General features: G+C 37.1%; 1 protein-coding gene across 1 annotated transcript in view; it reads right to left on the bottom strand.

Moving 5' to 3' along the window:
• The window catches only part of CDKL5 (cyclin dependent kinase like 5), a 264,370-nt gene that overhangs the window by 166,033 nt on the left and 71,929 nt on the right, over nucleotides 1-26,408 (bottom strand). Inside the window, exons 2-3 of the mRNA XM_036743412.1 lie at nucleotides 9,707-9,939; nucleotides 8,032-8,066 (exon numbers count right to left, since the gene is read on the bottom strand). Of these exons, the coding sequence (XP_036599307.1) occupies nucleotides 8,032-8,066; nucleotides 9,707-9,770 (99 nt within the window). The 5' untranslated portion in view covers nucleotides 9,771-9,939. The remainder of the gene's footprint in view (nucleotides 1-8,031; nucleotides 8,067-9,706; nucleotides 9,940-26,408) is intronic.

The following is a 26,408-nucleotide window of genomic DNA, read 5'->3' as shown; positions in this document are numbered from 1 at the left end:
CTCCAAAAACCCATAAAAAATGGCTCTGAACAAATTCTAGAACTGTAGAACCCACAAAATAGCAGAGGGAAGCAGTTCTCCAGCCCAAGACAGCCTAGATGGTCACTAGGTGAGGTCTATTGCCCATGGAGCTGGGAACAGAGGGGAGCAGAACACAGCGTGGGCTGCACGCCGACCAATCAGAACAGGAGCCGGGCAGAGCGGGCCCTAGCACCCTGAATCAGTGAGCTGGGGCAGTTACCAGACTTCTCAACCCACAAACACCAAAGACAACAGAGAAGGTTAGTGGGAAAAGCTACAGTGACAGAGGGAAGGAGTTTGTGGTTCTGCCACTGCCTGGGGGAAGCAGGGGTGGTGCAGCTACAGAACCACAGCTGCAGCTGCTTCTAACACCAGGCCCACCTGGTGGGAGGAATTAAGTGGAGGATCAGAGCAGGAGTGCAGAGCCTGCTTAAGATTTTCGGTTGGTCCGGGTGGACAGTTCTTAGAGAAGGAGGAGTGCTGGTGTGGCAGAGTTGGCTGTATAGAAATAGCTCTAAAAACAACAGTGCATCCCCGCAAGCTTGGAACAAGGTACTCTCTACTCTTCAAGTAGTCATACCCTGACGAAAAACTCAAGGGTCAAATAAGTTGGCTAGGAACATGGCCAGGAAGCGAAAACACACTCATATTCAGTCTCAGACTTTGGAATCTTTCTTTGGTGACAAAGAAGACCAAAACATACAGCCAGAAGAAGTCAACAAAGTCAAAGAGCCTACATCAAAAGCCTCCAAGAAAAACATGAACTGGTCTCAGGCCATGGAAGAGCTCAAAAAGGATTTGGAAAAGCAAGTTAGGAAATGAGACAGATGCAAGAAAACCATGAAAAACAAGTCAATGACTTGCTAAAGGAGAACCAAAAAATACTGAAAAAAATACTGAAGAAAACAACAACTTAAAAAATAGACTAACTCAAATGGCAAAAGAGCTCCAAAAAGCCAATGAGGAGAAGAATGCCTTGAAAGGCAGAATTAGCCAAATGGAAAAGGAGGTCCAAAAGACCACTGAAGAAAAAATACTACCTTCAAAATTAGATTGGAGCGAGTGGAAGCTAGTGACTTGATGAGAAATCAAGATATTATAAAACAGAACAAAAGGAATGAAAAGGTGGAAGACAATGTGAAATATCTCATTGGAAAAACCACTGACCTGGAAAATAGATCCAGAAGAGATCATTTAAAAATTATTGGACTACCTGAAAGCCATGATCAAAAAAAGAGCCTAGATATCAACTTTCAAGAAACTATCAAGAAGAACTGCCCTGATATTCTAGAGGCACAAGGCAAAATAGAAATTGAAAGAATCCACAGATCGCCTCCTTAAATAGATCCCAAAAAGAAATCTCCTAGGAATATTGTCACCAAATTCCAGAGTTTCCAGGTCAAGGAGAAAGTAGCCAGAAAGAAACAATCTGAGTATTGTGGAAACACAATCAGAATAACCCGAGATCTAGCAGCTTCTACATTCAGAGATCGAAGGGCTAGGAATACAATATTCCAGAGGTCAATGGAGCTAGGATTAAAACCAAGAATCACCTACCCAGCAAAGCTGAGTATCATGCTCCAAGGCAAAATACGGACTTTCAATAAAATAGAGGACTTTCAAGCTTTTTCAGTGAAAAGACCAGAGCTGAATAGAAAATTTGACTTTCAAACACAAGAAGCAAGAGAAGCATGAAAAGGTAATCAAGAAAAAGAAATTTCAAGGAACTTACTAAAGTTGAACTGTTTTGTTTCCATTCCTACATGGAAAGATGATGTGTATGATTCATGAGACCTCAGTATTAGGGTAGCTGAAGGGAATATGCATGTATGTATATATATATATATGTGTGTGTGTGTGTGTGTGTGTGTGTATACATATATATGTATGTATGTATATATATGTATATGTGAGTGTGTATGTATGTATATGTGTATGTGTATATATATATATATACATATACATATATATATACACAGAGAGAGAGAGAGAGAGAGAGAGAGCGAGCACAGGGTGAGTTGAAGATGAATAAGGGATGAGAGAGGAATACATTGAGAGAGGGAGATAGGGAGAGATAGAATGGGGTAAATTATCTTGCATAAAAATGGCAAGAAAAAGCAGTTCTGTAGGAACAGAAGAGAAGGCAGGTGAGGGGGAATGAGTGAATCTTGCCCTCATCAGATTTGACCTGAAGAGGGAATACCATACATACTCAATTGGGTATCTTACCCTACAGGAAAGAAGGAGGAAGAAGATAAAAAGGGGGGATGATACAAGGGAGGGCAGATGGGGGTGAAGGTAATCAAAAACAAACACTTTCAAAAAAGGGACAGGGTCAAGGCAGAAAATTCAATAAAGGGGGATAGGTTAGGAAGGAGCAAAATATAGTTCGTCTTACACAACATGAGTATTGTGGAAGGGTTATATATAATGATACGCATGTGACCCATGTTGAATTGCTTGACTTCTTAGGGAGGGTGGGTGGGAAGGGAAGAGGGGAGAGAATTTGGAACTCAAAGTTTTAAAAAATAGATGTTCAAAAACAAAAACAAAAAAGTTTTTGCATGCAACTAGAAAATAAGATACACAGGCAATGGGGCATAGAAATTTATCTTGCCCTACAAGAAAGGAAGGGAAAAGGGGATGGAAGGGGAGTGGGGTGACAGAAGGGAGGGCTGACTGGGAAACAGGGCAACCAGAATATACGCCATCTTGGAGTGGGGGGGGGGTAGAAATGGGGAGAAAATTTGTAATTCAAACTCCTGTGAAAATCAATGCTGAAAACTAAATATATTAAATTAAAAAAAGAAATTAGATATCATCTTTCAAGAAATTATCAAGGAGAACTGCCCTGATATTCTAGAGCCAGAGGGTAAAACAGAAATTGAAAGAATCCACAGATCGCCTCCTCAAATAGATCCCAAAAAGAAAACTCCAAGGAATATTGTTGCCAAATTCCAGAGCTCCCAGATCAAGGAGAAAATACTGCAAGCAGCAAGAAAGAAACAATTTGAGTATTGTGGAAACACAATCAGAATAACCCGAGATCTAGCAGCTTCTACATTAAGGGACTGAAGGGCTTGGAATACGATATTCTGGAGGTCAGTGGATCTAGGATTAAAACCAAGAATCACCTACCCAGCAAAACTGAGTATCATGCTTCAAGGCAAAATATGGAATTTCAATAAAATAGAGGACTTTCAAGCTTTCTCAGTGAAAAGACCAGAGCTGAACAGAAAATCTGACTTTCAAACACAAGAATCAAGAGAAGTATGAAAAGGTAATCAAGAAAGAGAAATCATAAGGGACTTACTAAAGTTGAACTGTTTTGTTTACATTTCTACATGGAAAGATGATGTGTATAATTCATGAGACCTCACTATTAGGGTAGCTGAAGGGAATATGTATATATGTATATATGTATGTGTATGTATATGTATATATATATATGTGTGTATGTATGTGTGTGTATATATATAGACAGAGGGCACAGGGTGAGTTGAATACGAAGGGATGATATCTAAAAAAAATAAAATCAAATTAAGGGATGAGAGAGGAATATATTGAGAGAGGGAGAAAGGGAGAGATAGAATGGGGTAAATTATCTCACATAAAAGTGGCAGTTCTATTGGGAGGGAAGAGGGGGCAGGTGAGGGGGAATAAGTGAATCTTGCTCTCATCAGATTTGACCTAAGGAGGGAATACCATACACACTCAACTGGGTATCTTACCCCACAGTAAAGAAGGAAGAAGGAGATAAAAAAGGGGGGACGATAGAAGGGAGGGCAAATATGGGGAGGAGGTAATCAAAAGCAAAGACTCTCAAAAGGGGACAGGGTCAAGGGAGAAAATTCAATACAGGGGTATAGGTTAGGAAGGAGCAAAATATAGTTAGTCATTCACAACATGAGTATTGTGGAAGGGTTATACGTAATGATACACATATGGCCCATGTTGAATTGCTTGACTTCTTAGGGAGGGTGGGTGGGAAGGGAAGAGGGGAGAGAATTTGGAACTCAAAGTTTTAAAATCAGATGTTCAAAAAAAAAGTTTTTGCATGCAACTAGGAAGTAAGATATACAGGCAATGAATGGGGCATAAAAATCTGTCTTGCCCTACAAGAAAGTAAGGGAAAAGGGGATAGGGGGAGTGGGCTGACAGAAGGGAGGGTTGACTGGGGAACAGTGCAATCAGAATATATGCCATCTTGGAGGGGGGGGAAGGTAGAAATGGGGAGAAAATTTGTAATTCGAACTGTTGTGAAAATTAATGCTGAAAACTAAAATATTAAATAAAAAGTTCCATTACATTAAAAAAAAACAGCTTTAGGACAACCTAGAAAAACCACAGATAAAAAATGTCCATAGTATAATGGTATTCAAGTGAACTGGAAAGACCAGTCTGAATTCCTGTGGTATAGAAAAAAAATGAGCTATCAAAACGAGAGTGGAATTATTTTTCATTTAAAACTGAAGTCTTTTCTGCTGGCAGTCTACAGTGATGCATTAGCAACTATAAAATGTTCTGTCAAACAATAAAATTCATATAAGGTGTTTCAGTCTTACCTAGTAGGAGGCTCTGACATTTTTCTCTATCTCCTTTAAGATGTAGGCTTTTTTCTTAAAACACACAAGACCACTTAGAAAACAAAATAAATGTACTATTTTTCCTACAGAAAACTGAAACCATTGAGCCACACTATCACCACAACTTAGAAATGTTTTTTTCATTAATAACAATAAATGTTCTGATTCTACATTTGTTGCTTTCATAGCCAAACTCCTAGTAAAAAGTCATTTATACTCAACTGCTTCCACTTTCTCACCATCCACTGACTTCTCAACCTCTACTAGGTTTTGGCAGAAACTCCAAGGTTACCAATGAGCTCTTAATAGATAAAGTCATCCTCATGCTTCCTGACTTCAATATAGCATTTGAAGCTACTAATTCCCAAGCTCCTCCCTCAGTTTTTGTAATTCTACTTTCACTTGATTCTACTCTTACCTAACAAGTCCCTCTCAGTCTCCTTTGTGAGTTCAATATCCTTACCAACATCCTAACTCAGCGATCTGCTCTCTTCTTTTTCTATATATTCTCTTGGTGATCCCATTAACTCCCAGGATAAAATTATTCTATTTATATGACTCCCCAATTCATATATACAAGCCTTAGTCTCTCTCCTGAGATGTCCCTGGGTGGGCATCTCCATTTGGAAGCTCTACATACATGGCAAATCCAATATGTTCAAGAGATAACAAAGCAAACTGAACCTTCTTCCTAACTTCCCTGTTTCTGTAGAGGACATCACCATTATTCTAGTCACCTGGGGTTTGCAACCCCAGAGACATTCTTGGATCTTCATTCTCCCATATTCCCTATATCAAACCATGACTTGTGGAATCAATCTACACAATATCTCTCACATCTGACCCATTCTCTCCACTCACATTGATATCGCTTGAGAGTTCAGGCTCTTATACCTCTTAAACAGAGTACTGCAATAGCCTAATTAGTCTGTCCTCCTGACTCTAACTGCCCAGTGGCTCCCAAATTAATATTCCAAAAGCAAAGGTCTAATTTTGTTGTTCCTCCTCAATAACAAAAGCTACACTGGTCCCCTCTTGTCTCTTGAATAAAATGCAAACGCCTCTGTTTGGCATTTTACAATCAATGTATAGCCTTCCTTTTCATAATTTTTGAGGATCATTTACTTCACAATCTGGCTCTAGTTGGCCTTTCTAAATTTCTTGCAAATTATTCCTCATCATTCACATTCTAGCCAAAATGGTCTCTGTTCCATTCTACGATGATAGCCGTCCATCTCCCACATCCATACTTATACAATACCCATCCTCATGCCTCTTCATTGATCCTTCACAGACTCCACAGCAGTCTTCCTACTTTCCTCCTTTCAAGTTTCAGTTTAGGTCCCACCTCCTATACAAACTTTGCCTGAATCTTCAAATTGTTAGCAATCTCCCTTACTGCCAACCCTAAGATTACTTTGTATTTACTTTTCTGGGTATGTGTTTCCCCCAAAAGAATATGAGCTCTTGGAGGACAGGGATGTTCTTATTTTTTGTCTCTGCATTCCCAGCACATAGTATAGTGACTTGCATGTTTTAGTTATTAAATGAATTATTGATGAATGAAATTGAGGTGCTGAATCCATCCACAATTTCTTGTTCATCATAAGATAAGTGCAGTCTATGGCTACGGAATCAATTAAAGACTAAATGACCTATACAAGAGTTGAACCAGAAACCCTAACTTCATGACCATCATCATAAACTATCTAGTTACAAAGAAAGGTTTACAACACGCAGTACGGAAAAAAATGTTTCTCCCAAAGAAAGGGGGAAAGGCTTAACTAAAGCCAAGGTAATATTGGATTCCATGACCTGGTCTCCAATCCCAAAAATTAGATAGGTTACAGAAAAAAATAAGGATAGAGTTGTTATACAATCTGGAAGAAAAAAATTTCAGCAGAAAAGTGGATAGAGAACCGACCTTTAAGCCAGGAAGGTGTGAGTTCAAGACCTACCTCAGACACATACTGGCTATGTGGCTTCGTGTTTATATGTCACTTAACCTTACCAACATGCATTAGTAGAGGGAAATTCCTCACCTGAGAATAACCAAAACCAATGATAGGTCCAATCCTTATCTCTAATAAACAATATATAACTGCTAGATGATTTACATTCCATAGATGATCATGAATTCTCAGGTTTAGAACTAAAGCTTCCACTTGCTATAGAATGAAAATGGGCTAAAACATCAGAAAAATATGTTTTCTTTAAGGAGTAATCATATATTTAACATTGGATATTAATAATCTGTTTCCTCAGAACAAGCTTCTCGGGAATTTACTTTAGAATAGTCTGATGTATTTTTAATACTAGAAGATGAATAACTAAAATAATTACAAAATGATTGCACAATAATATGTTCTTTAAAATGCTGGAGGTCCTGAGCTTATTCTCATTTACTTTCATTTGTATTTTTAATTCCTAGACACCCTTAATCAAGTTCTGAAAAAAATAACATTTTTTCCCCTAAATATTTTGGCAAGTAGATGTTAGAATAAAATATATACTATAGGTGAAATAAGCCAAGAACATGCAATTGAGGTAATAATATGTAATGAATTAGAAGATAAGCTACTTGAAAAATGAAACTAGTCTTAAGAGAAAAACATTTCTTCAAATTAAACTGTTAAGTCCTTCAATTTAAGCACATATAGAGATCTTTAGGGAAGGAAAGAAAATAAAAATCTTGCAAAATAAGTTTATCTCAGAATCTGAAGTAAATTCTCTTGCTGAATTCTCAAGCGATTTGCCAATACGTTATGTCAAAAGATAAAACCCAGATCCTAACAACATGCAAACTTGAAGTACAACACAACTGGGAATCTATATTATAATTACTATCATTATAGAAACAACATGCTGAACAGCTTCAACACTGGCCACCCCACAGCTACTGTTTATACATTATATACCAGCCGATAAGTAGCAGCTCCAAAAATTCTATATAATTTCCCTAAACAATTTGTTGTACAGTCAAGTATTCTACAAATATGATTCATTTCAGGGGAGATTAAAACTATATCTGGGAATTGTCCCATATTAACACCAATTCATTATTCTCCCTCTTAAATCTAAACTTAAATTCCTGAAGCTTTAGGGATTTACAGGTCAACAGGGCTTCATCCTCCTGTCCCAATCAACAGTAAAAGGAGCTCATGATGCACCTGCTGACCATTATACTATTTCTTTAAACAGGATAAATATGATCACAGATCTTGACTAAACAGGAAATGGCCTGCACCAGCTGTGGAAGTTAATCATACTTCTATTCTTATTCTGCATTTATATAGCAATTTCAATTTCAGTTATAAGTGACAATATCATTCTAAACACTATTAAGTGCCCACATGTACATGGCACCAAATCAATTTGAAAACAGTTAAACACAAGCACATTTAAAAAAAAAATCTCTACTTGCCTTGTGCCTGCATTTTAGTACAACCCCATAGGCTCCTGTAATAAAAATAAAGAAATATGAACAAATATATACATGGTAGAGTATTTAGAGGGGCTAAAACTTCACCCCATGTATTTTATGAATCTAGTATCAGTAAATCTCAATGCCTTATAAAATAAAACTCTATAGTGGTAAAGTCAGACAAACACATAAAAATATGGTAAGGATAAAAATTCTTGACAAATGATAATTTCAAGTCCCTCTCCTGTCGTCTCTCCCCCCCGCCCATCAATTCAACAAGTATTTTTAGGTGTCCTTTACTTGAAGAAAACTATTAGTAATGACCCAAGATTAAGGAATACTACATGCACGACATTATCCTATAAGCAAAAGATTAAGTTCTCAATTTAGGGGAAAATATCAACTCTTTCGGAATACCAGAATTTCATTAATTACTATAATTGGTAATTTACTAAAATGATTCTCAGTGCTTGAAAATTCATATTTTAAAAGTCCACTGATCACTTCCAAACGAGGACATCAAGCATAAAGTTTGTCAAAATGTCTTGGTCTATAAAAAGTTTAAATCTTCTATAGAGTAAATGAATCCAAGTAGAGAAAAAAATTCTTATTCAGATTTCAGCAGTATGCATCACTGGATTCTGGGGAATGACCCATCCTATAGTCAGAATCTCTAAAGTTTAGGAGAAAAAGATACTTTTTCACATTTACATGGCAATAAGACATTCGATCTGGTCACAGATTTCCTCAGTACATAGCAATTTGCCTATACAGAAAAACTTTTCACTACCTCCTGGGAAATTAATTTTGATATCTGATCTTATCCAAACCAAAATGATCATTTCTATCTACTCCTTGGGTGTGCAGAGAAAATGGAAGGATTCATCACAGAAGGTGACAGAAAGAAGGGTGGTAATAGAGTGCTTCCTGTGCAAATGAAATAATTATCTGATTTATTTACATAAGTGTACAGCAAAATTATTTTCATTTTCAGGAACACTAATTAATACAAAAAGAGAAAATATCTGTGGCACATGGGAAGATGCCATCCATTTTCTATAGCTTCATGCTTCAAATTTTTAGGTAATCATCCCATTGGATTCTTATTTGGGAAAAAAAAAATCACCTCTCCTTCACAAGAACGTGTAAAAAGACTGAGCACTTTAACTAGCTAGTTGATAAACTAGAAAAAATAAGAAATGCTACTGTTTCAAATTACAACCAATAAAGTGCTTTATAAGTAAAGAGAATGCTATGTAGCATCTACCAATTTTAAATATACACATTTCAAGCAATTAGAAGTTACTGATCCTCTCACTTTAGTATCTCCTACAGAGATATATCTAGGTATTAGTAAAGATCAATCCACCTTATAAAAACACCATAAATGCTAAAGGTGTGCTAATAAAGACCAAGGGAGAAAAAAAAACCACAAGACTCAGAAGCTAAAGAAACATTAAAGAAATTCTTAAATTAGAAAAATCTACTTATCTGTAGATTGGATTATGCCATCACCAAATTTCACAGACAGAAATTTCAGTATTTTACTCAATGAGAAATATGAACGAATTATTACAAATTTCAAATTACCTGAGTCATAATTAATGAGGTTTTACTGCATCAGCATATCTGAACATTCCTCAAGAATTTAGCTAATTCAAGAAATCTAACTTACCTTCACCTACAACCCCAAGGATCTCAAATTTATTCATCACATTACCAATGTTAGGAATCTTCATGAAGACAAATTCCTCTTTTGATGCAAGCCACAGAACATGGCACAAAGAAGGGTTATTTGAGAAAGTTATGTAGCTGGTTGTATTGGAAGAGTTTGAAGAAAGAAATCCACGCTGGCTGATGGGAATTCTCACATATTTGTCCTAATTCTGAAGTATAAAATGATTCCCCCTGAAAGAACAAATAGCACAAATTAACAGTTGCAACTCTTACATTAGCGTGCTCTAATTTAAAACCATCCCTCTAAAATAAGAGACAGGGAGCTCATGATTATTATTAAAAACCAACAGATTTACAGAGTGCCTTTACTGTCATCTGCCTTACTGTGATCTATATCTCAACTGTGAAACTCAAAACAGTAAGTTTACAATACAGATAAAACAACTCCAGATAATAGCACAGATACTTTGTAAAACCTCATCTATATTTTAATACACATTTGGTCATTTAAAGTAACATGGGATTAAGTACAGAGTTTGATTTAGAGGAGAAAGAAAAATCGTAATGATTAAACTACTAGAAATATACATTATCTTCTCTGTTTTAGCAAATGCCCTCTTCTTATGTGAGCTCCATGAATATCTGGTTCTGAACTTACTTAATGCCATAGTCCTCAGGCTTTAAAGAATCAATCGCCCATCTTCAGAGCAACACTTAGTAAGGAACGACTACATGCCTAGCACTATGCTTGGTACTGAGAACACTAAGAAAAAAAAAACCAAAACAAACTTGTCTCTCCAAAAGTCTAGACAAGAGGCAGTGGGGACCTGAACAAGGGAGGCGAGGTGGGCAGTGTGTGTGGAAAAAGAAGGGCAGGATTTAGAATGCTGTGGAAGTAGTAGAATTGACAGGGAAGGAAGGAGGAAATGAGAAGAGTCAAAAATGACATGGTCTCTTGAGGGAAGCTAGAACGTAGACTGACCTGCGTGTACTGAGGCAAAGTGAAGTCAGCAGAACTAGAACATATAAAATTTTTACTACAATAACTGTAAATCAAAACAACACTAAAAGACAACTGAACTCTGCCTAATTATAATGACCAATTACAAATGGCCCTGGAGGGCAGAGGAAGAAATACACATTCCCCCCATCAGGAGAGAGGCCTTAAAATAAGGGATGCAGAATGTTGCTTAACTGTATTTTCTAAGATAGTAGGAAAAGTTCAATCCACCGATCAATAATTATTTATTAAACATCTACTATATGCCAGGCACTCTGCAAAGAGCTGCATTCATAAGTACAAAAAAATTAATCCCTATTCACAAGGAGTTTACATTCTAAAGGAGGAGAGGGACAATTATAAAAATAACATGATTAAGAAGCAAATATCATCAATAAAGCCTTGTTCTATGACTCCTGCAGTTTATTTCATAGTCTGGTTTATAATTTAAATGACTATTCTTATGTGTCTAAAGATATATTTGCCTCTTAGAATTTTTTGACTTCCAAGTATTATCCTCCCTCACTCTGATGAACGGGAATTGATATTCCACTTACTATAAAATATGTGCATGCATACACACATTCTTAAATAGTTATATTAATAATAAGGCCTTCCTAACCCTGCTAAGACTTTTTTGTATTTTTTTAAAGACTAGTTTTCCCTATCTCACCCAGGCTGGAAATACAGGGAACTCATAAAACTGATCCCACTATGATGGACACATGTGCTCCAAACTGCTGTTTCACATCTAGGCTAGTTCATCCCTCCTCAGGCAACCTGGTAATCCCAGAAACTCGCCATAGTTATATGGAACTCAGTGTTGAACACTTGATAAGTTCATAACTCTTAAGCCTCAGCCTCCCCAGTGTCAGAGATGGTACATATGCTGCTAGGGTTTTTGTTTTTTTTTACTGTTTTCTCCTTTAGAATGCTGAGGTATAATCAAGTACCTTTGATGAGTTTTGCTTTTCAAATATAATGGCAAGCAAAATGGACTTTTTGTTGTCCACGTGGGTCCAAATAGCCCCACAGCACCTGGCACTGGAGATAAGATCCTACAAATCCTCATTAGCTAATCTTGTGTAAAATGGGAAATTTCAGTCCCATATTCTTATCCCTTTCAGTTAACTAATGCAATCAGAGAACTCGAAGTACAGAACCAATAACCGATAATATCTTGCTCCCTATACCAATCATCCCTATGATCCCCTAAGAAGGAGGGAATACATCTAATGAGTCAGAAATGGGACTTTAACTATACGGAATGGAAAACTGGTAGGCCATTTTGGAGGAGGGGCCACATCATGATATTATATCAGGAAACAAGTCAACTGGAAGTAACAAAGTGGCTTCCTTGAGGTAGCAGACAACTACCACAACTATCACCCATTACCCTCAGGCCCTGGCAAAGGTAGCCACCCAGGGCCCTAAGTCTAAAAACTTGTTAAGTAGTAGTACTCTGAAGGCCCCTAGACCTACACCCAGCCAATCCCACCGCCAATGACTGGGGCAGCATCCCCACTAGGGACATGCCTTTGCTGCTGGTGCTATAGCCCCTACTATCCAGTGACTGTTGCTACTGTGTAAGGTGGGGCTATAGCACCAGCAGCCATAGCTACTGGACACCCACAAAAGAAAGTTCTTGACACTAAAGTCCTTGGTACTGACAAATGATTCAACATTAGATATCAATGTTTTTATTAATTAAAATACCACATCAATTTTATCTTCTCTCTATACCCAAATGAAACTGGATTACTTGCCATTCAAACCCCTGGACCTTCTAGCCATTCAAGCACCTCCATGTGCTTTGTCGTCCCATCACATTCCAGACAATTCTGGCAGTTAAGCGACTAACTGCTTTGACCTGCTTTGGCCTTTGGACCACCAGGTTCAACTCTATCCAAATGTCCTGTAGCTGAATCCTTCTCTATGTTCTGTTTTCCCCTTCCCTCTCATAGAACTTGAAATCCTAAAAAGCCAGGATTCCTTCACTTTTCTGTGTGTACTAATTACCAGTGCTTTGCCTGTGACACCTGATAAATACTTTTTCTTTCATTCACTACTTCAATCTGAACCCAGATTTAAAGGACCAGAGTACTGCCCCCCCCAACTTCAGTCTCCAGACAGTTGTAAATAGCATATCCTAATAAATCTCTTTGGACATATAAATGTCATATGCAGACTTTCTCCTTTTCCTCTCTCTAGGGCAAACCTGGGGTTATCACATAATCACACTCATTCAGAGAGGGGTTTGTTTCCAAATGTAGGAACTGAAATGAGTAAGAGAAGGTGATCAAGATTCATCATTTTAAAACTCCTTCAACCTTGTGCCAACTCTTACTGTGAATTAAAGCCTGGGTATCTGGGAAAGTGGTGCCATCAATGTCATAAATGTTTATTGGATTGTGAATGGATCAGTATAAATATGGAAGTTGAAAGGAGGGAAACATTTTGGAAGTGAGAATCATTCCTTTTTGGACATGTTAAGGGCCTACAGGAAATAATACTAGAAAACTTAAGCAAGGCAGGGGGGTACATAGGACTAGAGTTAATGGGAGAGATGTGTCTGTGTCTGGAAGTCATCCAAATAGAGATAATAACTGAACCCTGGGAGCCAAAGAGATCATCAAGATGAAGAAAGGGGGCAAAGAGGGCACAGTACTAGGTGTATGGGAGGAGTGCATGGAAGACTGGAGGAAAGGAACAGGCATGGAGAGGTTACGAAAGCAAAAAAATTATGGTTGTTCTGTAGTCTGAAAAGCAGTGTTATAGAATAGAGGCTATGCTAGATTTTGAGTCAGGTGCTGGATTCAAATCCTGTAACTATCACTTGTGTGACCTTAGGTGAGATACAACTTCTCCGGGCTTCGATTTCTAAATCTGCAAAATGAAGAAGATGAACTAGATGGCTTCTAATGCCCTTATTTCTTCCAAATCTATTGTGAATTATGAAGAAATATACATAAAAATTAAAAGGGAATATAAGAAACTAAATTGGACTATAAAAATGATACAAAATCATCAAAATAATAAATAAATAAGACTTAAAAGGATAAAATTTTAATCTAAACAACCTTTGTATTCTGTAAGTGCAACTAACATTAAGAAAATCATTCTTCTGAGAATGACTTCAGAAAATCATTTAATTTTTTAATCATTAAATTTTTTCTAAAACATTATAATTATTAGTTTCTTATGCAAGGTTCAGTTCCTAATTATAAGTAATTCGAGTATAGCTTTATCCTGCTTCATAAATAAACAATAATGATGATACAAATTTGCACTGTTTATTTGCTGAACTCAAAAGATACAATGATAGCATGGTAGCTATTAGCTAAACTTAGCTAGGGTAAATTATGAAATTAATCAATGAATCAATCTGGCTTTAAGAAGTAGAGAAAAGGACTACAGAATTTATAGCTGGAAAAAGCCTTAGAAATCATCTCGTCCTTGCCTTTTTTTACATAAGTTAATTCAATATCACATAGTTATTAGTAGCAAAGCTTGAATTAGAAAATAGATCTTTAAAAACCATGTCATTCTTTCCCTCCTCTACTCAACATAGCAACTCAGACTCTGACACTAGGAAAGTGAAAGGAATGTTTTGTTTGCTTGTTTTGTTTTCTTTTGTTTTAACTCTGGTGCTTGTATGGGACGAAGTAAGTACTTACTAATCCTTTTCATTCATTCATTCATTTCACACATTAGAGTCCAGTATTCTTTTTACTATACCCCATTGTCCTGAGGCACAGAGCTTGATTAGATAGCTAATTTCATATTTTGTGGATTCTAGACTTAGGCTTTAACATACACAAAGAAGCCTGGCTGATACAAAAAAAAAAATCCAAAATCCATCTTGTCTGCTGAAATAGATTGGAAACAGAAATGGTCAAGCTAAACATAGAGACAGAAGCCAGAGGAGCAAATGTCTGAGAGCCTGGCATGCTTGCAGAAAAGCTGCTTAACCCTCTGAGATCTACAATGAATACCTCATACCTTTTTATTAAAATGAACTTAGCTGATTAAAACAAACCTGTTTACTGAATGCCTAATATGAGCAAAGTTCAATGCCAGTCACTGTGGACAAGAAATAATCCATTTTTAAGAGCAAAAGATAAAAATGGCCTCTGCTCAGGTAGTCTTTCCTTTAATGAGCTAAGGGAAATATACAATGCTTAAAGATTCAAAGGTTATGGCTTGCTGTCAACCCTCATTATAAAAGGCACAAACAGTTGAGTGTTTCCTGAAGCAGCTTATTAGATCTTGTGTCAGACAGGCAAAAGTACTTTCAATGGCCAAACCTATTTTTAATCCCATTTTGTCCCTGGTTGCATATATTCAATATATTCATATATTTCACACTACTTTTAAAAATCTAACTGATATAAAATTTTGCCAGAATGTTTTACAGATGCTGTGATTAATAAGAAATGACCCAAACAACTGATATGCTTTGGATAGCTATGAAAAACTACACATTTAAGATAACCCCTTAGGATGCTACATTTGGTCTAGTACCTGGTTAAAAAGAGGTGTCTTGTGCTTTGCTCAATCAAAATCACTAAGGTATATTGTGATCTTACTGTCAGTAGTTCAGTTATTAGGAGTCTGACACAAAAGAGAAAATAGATCAAAGATGGGGAGGGAACTGAGTGCTGGAAGGACTTGAAAGGAGGTCTACATTTGGCAAACATTGAAAAAATACAGACTGGGGTTTTGTTCTCAAAGAAAGAACAAACACCACAGCTCATAAAGGGCAAAGACAAAAGACCATTTCAAATTTCAAAACTGGAAATTCCATAATGTTAAGCCAGTGTTCCCACTTCCAAATTCAAATGACAAACACTCTAAGAGTGCTTTAAGGACAGGTTGGTTCCCATGTTCTGAACACAAAGTGACACTGTTCTGACCTCCTCAAAGTCATCACAAATTTATTTCAAAATGATAGGGAAGAGGTGAAATGATTGCAGTCAGATCTTTATTATCTGCATGAATGGAGGCAAAGCAATGGAGCAAATAATCCAAAACACCAGCTAACAGAAAAGTAATTGCTTTTAGATTAGGAGCATGTTCTTTGATTAGAGCAGTATGTCTGCCTTCCCATGTTATACCTAGACTACTATTAGCATTAGTTGGCATTTTCTGAGCCACACAGAGGAAGTGCAAGGGCAGAGGTAATAAGGAGAGTGTATGCTAAACATCAGGGGCTAGCCAAACTGAGATTTTATCTTTGATATACCATTCATTCCTTCATTCATTCAAGCAGCACCTTTGTAACCAAGTACTGGCCAAGAAACCTAGTCTTTATAAACCTGCTGTACTTCCCCTTAAGAGAAACTGTTATTAATAATCAATTATTAATATCAGGATCCATGGTGTTTTCTCTTTTTACTTCATCATTCAAAGACCAGACCTTATAGGTCACTGAGCCAGTTGTTCAGAATGGCAAGGCTGCTAAATGAAATTGGCCTAATCCTCCAGGCACATTCTTCTCAATCCTGGGTGGGAGAGAATCTAATCTAGTTGAATTCCAGCCCTAAAAAGCATGGGGCTCATATAAACCCCACCATTGTTCAAGGTAAGTCTTCAGGGAGGAGATGGATTCTTTTGTCCAGGAATTCTGCTGAGTCTAAAGATGAAGTCAAGTTCTAAGCAGGAGGAACTGAAAACTTTTGACCCTCAGATCATTAATGTGTCCACCCCCTCAAAGAATCTTCACAAATCAGGATTTATCTTGGCCTGTCAGGGGCACCAACTTTTCCAAAGGAATTTAAGCATTCAATGTTATCCATGGTCTTTTGTCTTTGGTTTGACCATCAATTTATTATTTGCTAGCCTAATTAATAAGTTGATTATTAATTACCCAGAAACTCTGTCTCTCAGGCTTTTCATTCATCTCACCCCATAAGGAAGAGGCTAGAGAAAGCATTCTTCTGAGAGAGCTGGGGTGATGTGTAATGGAAGGCCTTGGAGGGACTCTGGGGCATATGTAGATATTCTGCAACTGATTATGATCTGCTAACAACATGGTGAATTAGAGAATGTCTGACTGGTTGTGCCTACAGGCTCTTCTCTTGGTATGATTCCTTCCTGGTTAGTGGAGTCCAATGAAAGAACACCTTGGGTATGGCTCCAAGAAGACAAGCCTCAGTTTTTAGTCATCGCTTCAGCCTAAATGTTTGTTCTTTCAGTGTAAATGAAGGAGGATATGACCCTAGGACAGGGGTGGGAAACCTTCTGGGCCTCGAGACCACATGTGGCCCTCTAGAATCTCAAATGCAGCCCTTCAACTGAATCCAAACATCACAGAACACCCTTAATAAAATGGTTTGTTCTATAAAACTTGGACTCAGTCAACAGGTTGTACCCAAGGACCTAGAAGGCCACATGTGGCCTCAAGGCCACAGGTTCCCCACCTAGAAGTGTCAAAAGTTCAAGAGAAAAGTCCAAGAGTTTTGGGAGTCCAGTTTATAAGGAATTTTGCAGCCAGTCAACAAGTGACTGCCCAGTGACAGCTAAACATTCATGTCCAGTAGCCAAGTATGTGGATGTGAACTTGGTGAGATCAGCTCCATGAAGAAAATGTCTGAACCCACTTTTCCTAGAGACAAAGGTAGTAGTGTCCAAGCATTGGGAGGAAATGTTTGTACTTCTATCCTCACTATACTTTTCAATATTCCTTTGTAAAGTCTAACTGATGTTCATTGGTTAAACGGAACTGGTATGCTAGTCATTAGTAGTTAACAGTTGAGGGAACTGGTTGGTTGGTTTTTGTCCTTCGTTCTCAAAGAGGACCAAAATGACATCACTATGCTAGAGTCAAGTTTCAACGTATCTGACTGTGGCTGATCAGACCAATACGAGCTCAGAATGCTCTACCACAGGTTGGGCACAAATAGTCCATGTGAACATTTGGAGTGGATACCCTAAATTTGCACATACTGCTTTTCCTTTGAGCTGTTTCAATTCTGCTTTCCTCATGGAGCACAGCACCTTCTCTGATGTGAGCATGCCACACTCATCAGTCTTGTGCCAGTGTTTCCCACGTCACACAATCAATTTCAAAGTTCCTGAGAGACACCTTGAGATTGTCCTTGTATTGCTTCTTCTGACAAAATACATTTTGTTTGAAAGGGGAGGAGTCACTGGCATTAAAGAGGAGATGAAACTGCCCTCAACATTAGGAAATTTTCCTCTGTCCCCAACTCCCAAAGTTCATTCAATGGATCCTACTATGCCATAGTTTCCAGTTCTCTTAATATTCTAGTCAACCTCCCCTATACCCACTCTAGATCTTTCAAATATATTTGAGAAATAGTTTTGCCAACAGAATAGTGGATTTTATTTTAATTTTTTAAAAACTTAAGATTAATTTTAAGTTCAATATACAACAAAAAGACCAATGAAATCTTAGGCTGAATTAAAATAATAATTGTCATTGTTAGCCTTTTGAAGTCATTATACCATTTGAATCTCACAAATCTTTAAGATAGGAAATATAGGTATTGTTGTAATGGGGTTACAAAGGAGGCAAGTGATGTGCCCACAGGTATACAGCTAGTAAAAGAAAAGAGAAAAGGGGTCCAGAACTAGGTAGAAGACAGTTCCTCTACACTCAACCTCTGTTGGCCCCATCTGGGGTACTGTATTCAGTTCCAGGCATCACATTTTAAGAAGGACATTCATAAGCTAGAGATTCCAGAGGAAGGCAACCAAGATAGCAGAGGGCCTTAAGGATATGAAATATAAAGATCTGTTGAAAGAAATGGTAATGCAAAATTTATGAACAGGAAGTTATCAAAAGAAGACATCCAAACTATCAACAAGCACATGAAGAAAAAAATTCAAATCACAAATAATTAAAGAAATGCAAATTAAAGCAATTCACACTCATCAAACTGACAAAGAAAGACAAAAAAAGGAAAAAACTAAAGTCAGAGGAGCTTTGGGGAAACAGGCACATGAGTGCACTCCTGGTGGACTGGCACATTGATTTAAACATCCTGGAAAGGAATTTGGAATCGTTCTCTAAAAGTTACTAAACTGTGCGGACTTTTTGATCCAGCAAAACTACTACCTCAGCCAAAAGAGATTTTAAAAAAAGAAAAAAGGCTCCAGATGTGCCAAAAAAATAAAAGTCATAGCAGCTCTTTAGTGGTAAAGAATTGAAAACTAAAGCAATGCCAATCAGTTGAGGAACAACTAAACAAATTATGGTAAATGAATGTAATAGAATACTATCATACTATAAGAAATGGTGAAAGAGATGGTTTCAGAGAAATCTGGGATGAAGTGATAGAGAGCAAAGTGAGCAGAATCAGTAGAACAATGTATACAATAACAACACAGTAATGACAAAAGAACTCTAACTCTCCTGTCTTCCCTACAGCCTAGGACTCAGCCCCTTGGTCCCCCGGTTCTGGGTACCTCTTCCCCTTTCGAGCTCCCCTTTATGTGTTAGAATCCTCTATTAGAATATAAGCTTTTGGCTGTTGTGCTTCCTCATATTTGTACTTCCAGTACTTAGGACAGTATAGTATACACTTAATGAATGTGTTATCTATTTACCTAGATGTTTTAAACATTTTAATTAACATGTTCCCTTCATTGTCACTTTTGTAGTATTCTTCCCAATAGTCCAGTAATGTCACCTTTGCACTCATCAGGGATACTAAAAACAGGCTCAGGTTTTGTATAAACTAGATTCAAGGAAAGAGAGAATGTACAGCTTATTTTCAAGTCAATATGGTTAAGCAACACTTTCAAGACTGATTCTATATTGAGATAACACCTGCAACATTTTCTCCAAATACCCAGGCTGACAATTGCCTCTATACTGTAGCATATGGGAAAGCAACTGTGACAACTGGTGAAAGCTAAGACTATAGAATGGATTCTTTATATCAAGCATTATTCTTTAACATTCTTCCATGGATTATGAATATCTTTCATGACTCAAGTTCCAATCTTTTCTATATATCTTTTCCTCCTTTACTGGCTTAAAACCTTCTAGAATCTTCATGTTTTTTCTTTCTTTTTTATCTAGTATATTTTTCATGCTTACAAATAATTTAATGCTTATAGTGAGAACTATTAGGGAAATGGAAATAACATATGAATAAAATGATTATCTGACCAATAAAACATTGATTGGTGTTTTGTTCCTTATACATAAAAGTAATAATCTTGTATAAAACAAAAGGAAAACAGAAGAAATAATAGAGGGGGAAAGCTAAAGTAGCTCCAAATCAATAAATAAAAATATGCTTGTGTGTGGGAAGGCCACTTCAGAACACTATATATCCTTGTGGAAAATGTATTGATTACCTTCTCAATATTTCATTTACCATTCTAGGCAACATTCATCAATAAATGTAATTGAAATTACTACTACCTCAAGTCATTCCTTCTCAAAATCTTTCCAATAAAAGATGAGCATACTTGTCCTATTATTAGCAGGACAATTCACTATATTCTCATCTTGATAACAGAAATGGATTTTTTGACCTGGGTTCCAGCCTCTATTGCTTTCTCCCTTATCAAATCAAATCAACTAATCAATTCTACAAACAAGTTCTGAACATATGTATGCTAGGTACTTACACACAGGGCTGCTGTCTCCCCCTCCTTCAGCACTGCCTAAGTCCCCTTCCTGGTCGATGTCCTGAAGCAACTAGAACTCCCACAAAGCAGCCCTGTGCTGATCAACAGCTCTCCCACCCCCTCTCCATGGGAACAGCTCCGCTTTGGAGAAGTCAAGCACTCTATCCCTATCCCTACTCCTCACAGTCCTCCTCAGGGACCAAAAGGGTTCAGCCATACTCTTTTACTGGTTTACTACTTCACCTACTGTCAAAAACAAACTTTTCTCTTCAGACTATGTGGGAAAGTTAATAACCATTTAATATCAGAACATATTTTTCTCATAGTCAACCAATTTATAAATAAACTCTTCATTTCAAACAATTATTTACTTGGCTGGAAATTGCCTGTGTTTTGCTGGGTGTTCTAGAAAATGTAAAGCAATAAAAGACATGATGCCACTTCTCAAGGAGTTTACTAATCACTTCAGAATATGAACCATAAACTGAAAAGCATTATAAAGGACTTGTGCAGTCTGAATCCCAGAATGGTCACACAGCCTTTGTGTGAAGAGTATTAGTGACAGTCTACCAATGGATCCTAGTTATACCCTCTAGAGCCAAGCAGAAGAAATCTAAGTCCTCTTTCACTTAACAGAGCTCTTCAAATATTTTGAATATATTATCAATAGGGGCAGCTAGGTGGCGCAGTGGATAGAGTGCTAAGCCTGGAGTCTGGATGACTCATCTTCCTGTGTCCAAATTTGACCTCAGACACTTACTAACTGTGTGACCCTGGGCAAGTCACTTAACCCTGTTTGCCTCAGTTTCCTCATCTGTAAAATTAACTAGAGAAGGAAATGGCAAACCACTCCACTATCTTTGCCAAGAAAAACCCAAATGAGGTCAGAAAGAGTAAGACACAACTGTAAGGGCAAGCAAAGTGGGACTTTTCCCTGTTTTTTCTTTTGGAGTGCTGCTCAGCACTAAGGCAATCAAGTGCCTTTAACTGAGTCTGGCCTTTGTTTGTAGAAAGGCCCACACCCTTTTGCTAATTAGGTCACCAGAGGTGTGAAGCCCTCAAGAGGCATGAAGTGCTCTGACCCTGAAGAAGTGTATATATACTATGAGCTTAGCATTTTGTATGGGGCTTACCCATTGGAAGAGTATTGGTGTGGAGTCTCTGCGTAACTGTTAAGAAGCCGTCCCCAACCTTTGAAAACCCAGATATTCATGCTTCTCTCTCTCTCTGGTAACTATGTATGTATTGCTATGGTCAGACAGTTAGAAGACTGTCTGTTGATTTGTGTTATTTGCTCTGTTTATATTTTTTCTGCTTATAATTTCTGGTTGTGTTTTCTCTGAAGTTCAAGGTGCTGACTTTTTCCCCTCAACTAAGTGAATGATATATGTACGTTTAATTAAACTGAGATTGTAAACTCCTTAAAGTTGCTTTCCTTAGAAAAGCAGATCAAAAAACCTGTACTAGCAGCCCTCCTATGTGCTGGTGTTATTGGTCTTACACAGCCACAGTAGTGGCAAGTAAACATTGTTGTTATAATAACTAAAAATGACTGCACGACAAACAACAAAATTATTGTCAATCATTAAACAATTAATAAGCACCTATTATGTGCTAAGTAGTAAGGATTCAAAGACAAAAATCTAACAATCCCCTCCTCTAAGACCTTATAAGCAATTGGTGGGGTAGGGTGTAGAGAAGGAGGAACAACCATTTCTTAAATACCTGCTGTATGCCAAGCACTGTGCTACACACTTTATAAAGATAATCTCTTTGATCCTCACAACACCCTTGGGAGGTAGATGCTATTACTATCCCCATTTTAAACCTGAGGAAACTGAAACAAATAGCAGTTAAGTGACTGCTTTTGATCACAAAGCTAATAAACATCCAGGACTACATTTGAACTCAGATCTTCTGGCTCCAGACCCAAAGGTGTATGCACTGTTACCTAGATACCTCCATTAAGAGCCAATATGAAAATGTTCCACATCACTATTAATAAGAGAAATGAAAATAAAAGTAACTCTTGAGGTTCCACCTCAGAGATAAAGACGAACAACAACATTTACACAGTGATTTAAATTTTGGAAAGGTCATGTTATTTCATGTACAGAAATAAATATGAGGTAAATGGCGGGGGAGGGAGGGACACTTGCATCTTGAGGTGAAGACAGGAAGAGCTTGATGGAGAAAGTACTGCTCTTGTTTTGGTTTCTTTTTACAAGTTAAGCATCTCTAGTTTCTTTAACTGAACCTTACGACACAGTTTCAAATTTCTTCATGATCTTGGCCATTTTCCTCTTCTACAAGCAATTTAAGGTCACTAAAGTCCCTTACAGAAAGAATCGAACACCATACTCTGCTGAGTCTGAATGCAAAATACAGCGAGGACTATCACCTCTACAATTCTGGATACTATCAATGCTGTTACGTGTGATATTAATGTAGTTTAAGATCACATTAGTTTTTTAAATGCCACATTACACTTTTGTTCTTACCCAGAAGTACCTCACATGTAGTATTTATTCAACACGTGTTGATTATTGGATTTATGAAAGGAATTAGTTAAAATGCATTAATAATTATAGCTAACAATTATTTAGTTTTTTAAGGTTTGCCAACTGCCTTACTTACATTTTCTCATTTGATCCTTCCAACAAACCAGGGAGGCATTATTTCTATTTTACAAATGAAAAAAACAAAACTGAGGAGAAAGGTGACTTGCCCAGGGCCACAAAGTTAGTGACTGGAACAGGATTTGAACTCAGGTCTTCCTGACTCAAACAGCAACCTAGCTGCTACATCATCTAGCTAATACTGCAAAAGAACATTGACCAGTATGTAGCATATACTTATACAAAGATTTAAGTAATTATCCCAAATCAAGACCCATCATAGCTTCAAGTAAGCTAGTCAAGGTTCAAGTAAACAGTAACAACCGAACAAGTCTACAGAGCTTCAAATTCAACTAATACTGCAACCATAAGTGAGAAGCCAATTTTCAGAAAAAGAACAATTCAAACACCTCCTCCACATATTCACATCTAATGGCCATGAACACACCCATCTGACATATATCACATTAAATAAAGATCTAAGTGCATGAATTATAGTAAGAATTCACATTATTAATATACACATTAATTTGATTGGGCATTATTACTTCTACTAGGTTTCTCTTTAATACTAGAAATCTTGCTATAATCAAGAAAGAATTACGATGTTCCATTTTCTTAAGTCATATAAAAGGTAAGTCCATTAAAATTAGAGACTGAAAGGAAGTTTGCTAGCCTATATTAAAGAGAAAATCTTTCAGAATCCAAAAAGATTCTCTTTTTAAAAGAGACATCAAGAAACAAGGTTTTTCTAATTTTTCAGAACCTTTTCCAGAGATGCTTTTCAAAAACATATCCATTCTTCCCCTTTCACTGCTGCTAAAAAAAAAACGAAACAAAACAGTAACATCCTCTGACCCAGCATATTCAAGAAGTGGCAGCATTCTGGTGAAGTATCCAGTTTATACGGCTTAAAACTCATTTGGGGCCTACGGCTAGCAAAAAAAAAAAAATAGCACCACAGGAAAGGACAGGAAGGGCAAGGGAACAGGGATCTATATGCTAAGCACTTTAACATTATCTCATCTGAGACTCACAACAACCTAAGCAGGTAGGCATTATTATTATCTTCACTTTTCATTGAAGAAACTGAGGCAGATAGACGTTAAGTAACTTGCCTAGGGTCTCAAAGCCAGTAAGTGTCTTAGGTTGGATTTGAACTCCGGTCTTTTGGCATTCTTCAGTGATAAATCTCCCAAAAAGCCCAAAGGATGGTTGATAGCCTCTTCCCTTTCTTTACTGTTCTTTTTTCAGAACAAGATGCTGCTTTTTTTTTTCAATTGGAAATTGGGGGAAAGGGAGAGCAGAAATTCATTAATACTTGAATTTAAGGTTGCAAATAAGACTTTTGGGGCCCTTTCTAGAACTCATCTAACAATATTCATCCTTTTTTTAAAAAATCTAGATTTTTTTTCCATGCCATTAATGAACTTTTTCAACATCAAAATTTCTGACTGATAACATGAAATTCTAGGTTTTATAAGCCTTGTTGACTGCTATTAACATAGGTCAAATTTTACCATTACTTGAAATTCCTAATTAGCTACTTGAATTCCTTAGTTAAATGAGTTCTCACTGTTATTTGCCTAATGGCATCTTTTTTTAAGTAATTTAAAATAGATATGAAAGTACTTTGAAAAATTATCTCATTTTATTCCGACAAAGGCTGTGATACAGGATAGGTAGGTAACAGTTTTATTTTAAAGATGAGGATATTGAAACAGAAAGAATAACTAACTGTCTTTCCTAAGGTCACCTAGCTAGATTTGGTCAAGTCAGTACCTAATTCACATCTCCTAATACTCTGTTCAGTATTCTATTTCCTTCAGACGGACATAATTATTCTTTGCACTAAAAGAAGAAAACCTCATAATGGCCAAGTCTGGGTAGGGACCTAATGCAATCACATAGTAAGTGTGTAAAGTAAGAAAGGCATGGAGGGAAAAAAGAAGAAAGCCCATAAAAGAAGCCTCCCGGGCCCCTAGAAGCCTTGGGGGACACCAATGCTTACTATGGGACACCACTAGGGGACACCAATTCTTAGACTGAAGGATCAGCAAAGGAAATTGAGAAGCAGATTGAGATTAGTGAACATTAATTTGTAGTGGACCTAGTCAGCATGGTTTTGTGATTTCCTCCAGATCAATTCAGATCAACATTTGAATAGGATGAAAGGAAATAGGGGTTTAGGAAGTTGTGAAAAGATAAAGGAAAAAAGGGCAAGGAATTCAAGAATAAAGGCTAAGTATGTGGAGTTGAGGCTTACAAAGGGGTGGAGATAGGAAAGGGAGAAAAGTGAAGCCAATACAGGGGTGACGACCTAAGAAAGAACAGAGGGGTGGAGGTTAGGGTTCATAAGGCAAAGGGAATGAGAATAAAAGATTTGGATCTGATTCCTTCCCTAACAAAACATCTATTATTATTTCTTCACGTGCCTCTCCTTATTTTCATTATGAAGAATCAACCTTCTCTAAGTTCACTAATGACTGACAATTAGTAAAGTTTCCCTAGTTTCTAGGGACATTGGAAACTTTACTAAGGTCTACCCTTAAGTCTACTTTTGCTCAGGTCCATAAAGATAGCAACAAACAGGGGGTTCAGCTAGACAGAAGATCCCTTCTAAAAGCATTCTATGATTAAAGTTTACATAAATTTTGTTCAAGATGATTTACATGTCAAAAAAGAAAGTCAGTTTTAACAAGCTGTGTTTTACTTTATTCAATAAGTTGATATTTGTTAAATGCCCATGAGATGAATGGCACTATGGTAAGAAGGAATTGAGTTGTAACATAACTGATCAATAAAAGCATTTCCTTGCTCCATATCTCTCAAAACATGCCAAACGATGAATAAAAAAGAATATAACCAGACTCTATCTGTAAAAGTCAAGCAACAAAACATTTCTATAAACACAGGATTCTTATCTGGCAAAATGACTTAGTTACGTCAAACCTTTTTCTTTTTTGGTACTGATGCTAGGATCCCTTTCTCTCTCCACCTTCTCAATATGGGCAGGATGAAAGACATACATAACTCATAAGTATATGACACACCACTTGTTGATCAACTAAAATCTACTAAGCTCTTGCTAAGTACACAGGTTATTACCAACACAGTGGAAAAAGCACTGGACAAGAAATTCAGATTAATGTCCTCACCCAGCTAGCTGTATGACCTTCGGAAAGTCAATTAAGGAAACTGAGGCCCACTAAAGTTATCTGTAATGTAAGGTTGTTGGACCAAATGATCTGCTCAGATCCTTTCCAGAACTGGAATTTCATTATTTTTTTTAGTAGTTGTTTAATTCAGTGGGAAGCAACACCGAAGCAATCCAATAGCATACTGAGAATTCTTTTCCACCTAGTTACTAGCCACACTCAGAGAGATTGATTAATTACATACAATTCTGGTACTTGTGGCCCACAGCAATGGCAGTGCACAAACACACTTAGTCATATTCTTGACTCCATAGA

The sequence above is a fragment of the Trichosurus vulpecula genome, chromosome 2 (genome assembly GCF_011100635.1).
Source record: "Trichosurus vulpecula isolate mTriVul1 chromosome 2, mTriVul1.pri, whole genome shotgun sequence".
In the NCBI taxonomy this organism is placed as follows: domain Eukaryota; kingdom Metazoa; phylum Chordata; class Mammalia; order Diprotodontia; family Phalangeridae; genus Trichosurus; species Trichosurus vulpecula.
Note: the sequence above shows the minus strand (reverse complement) of the source record. Positions and strands in the feature narration are given on the sequence as shown.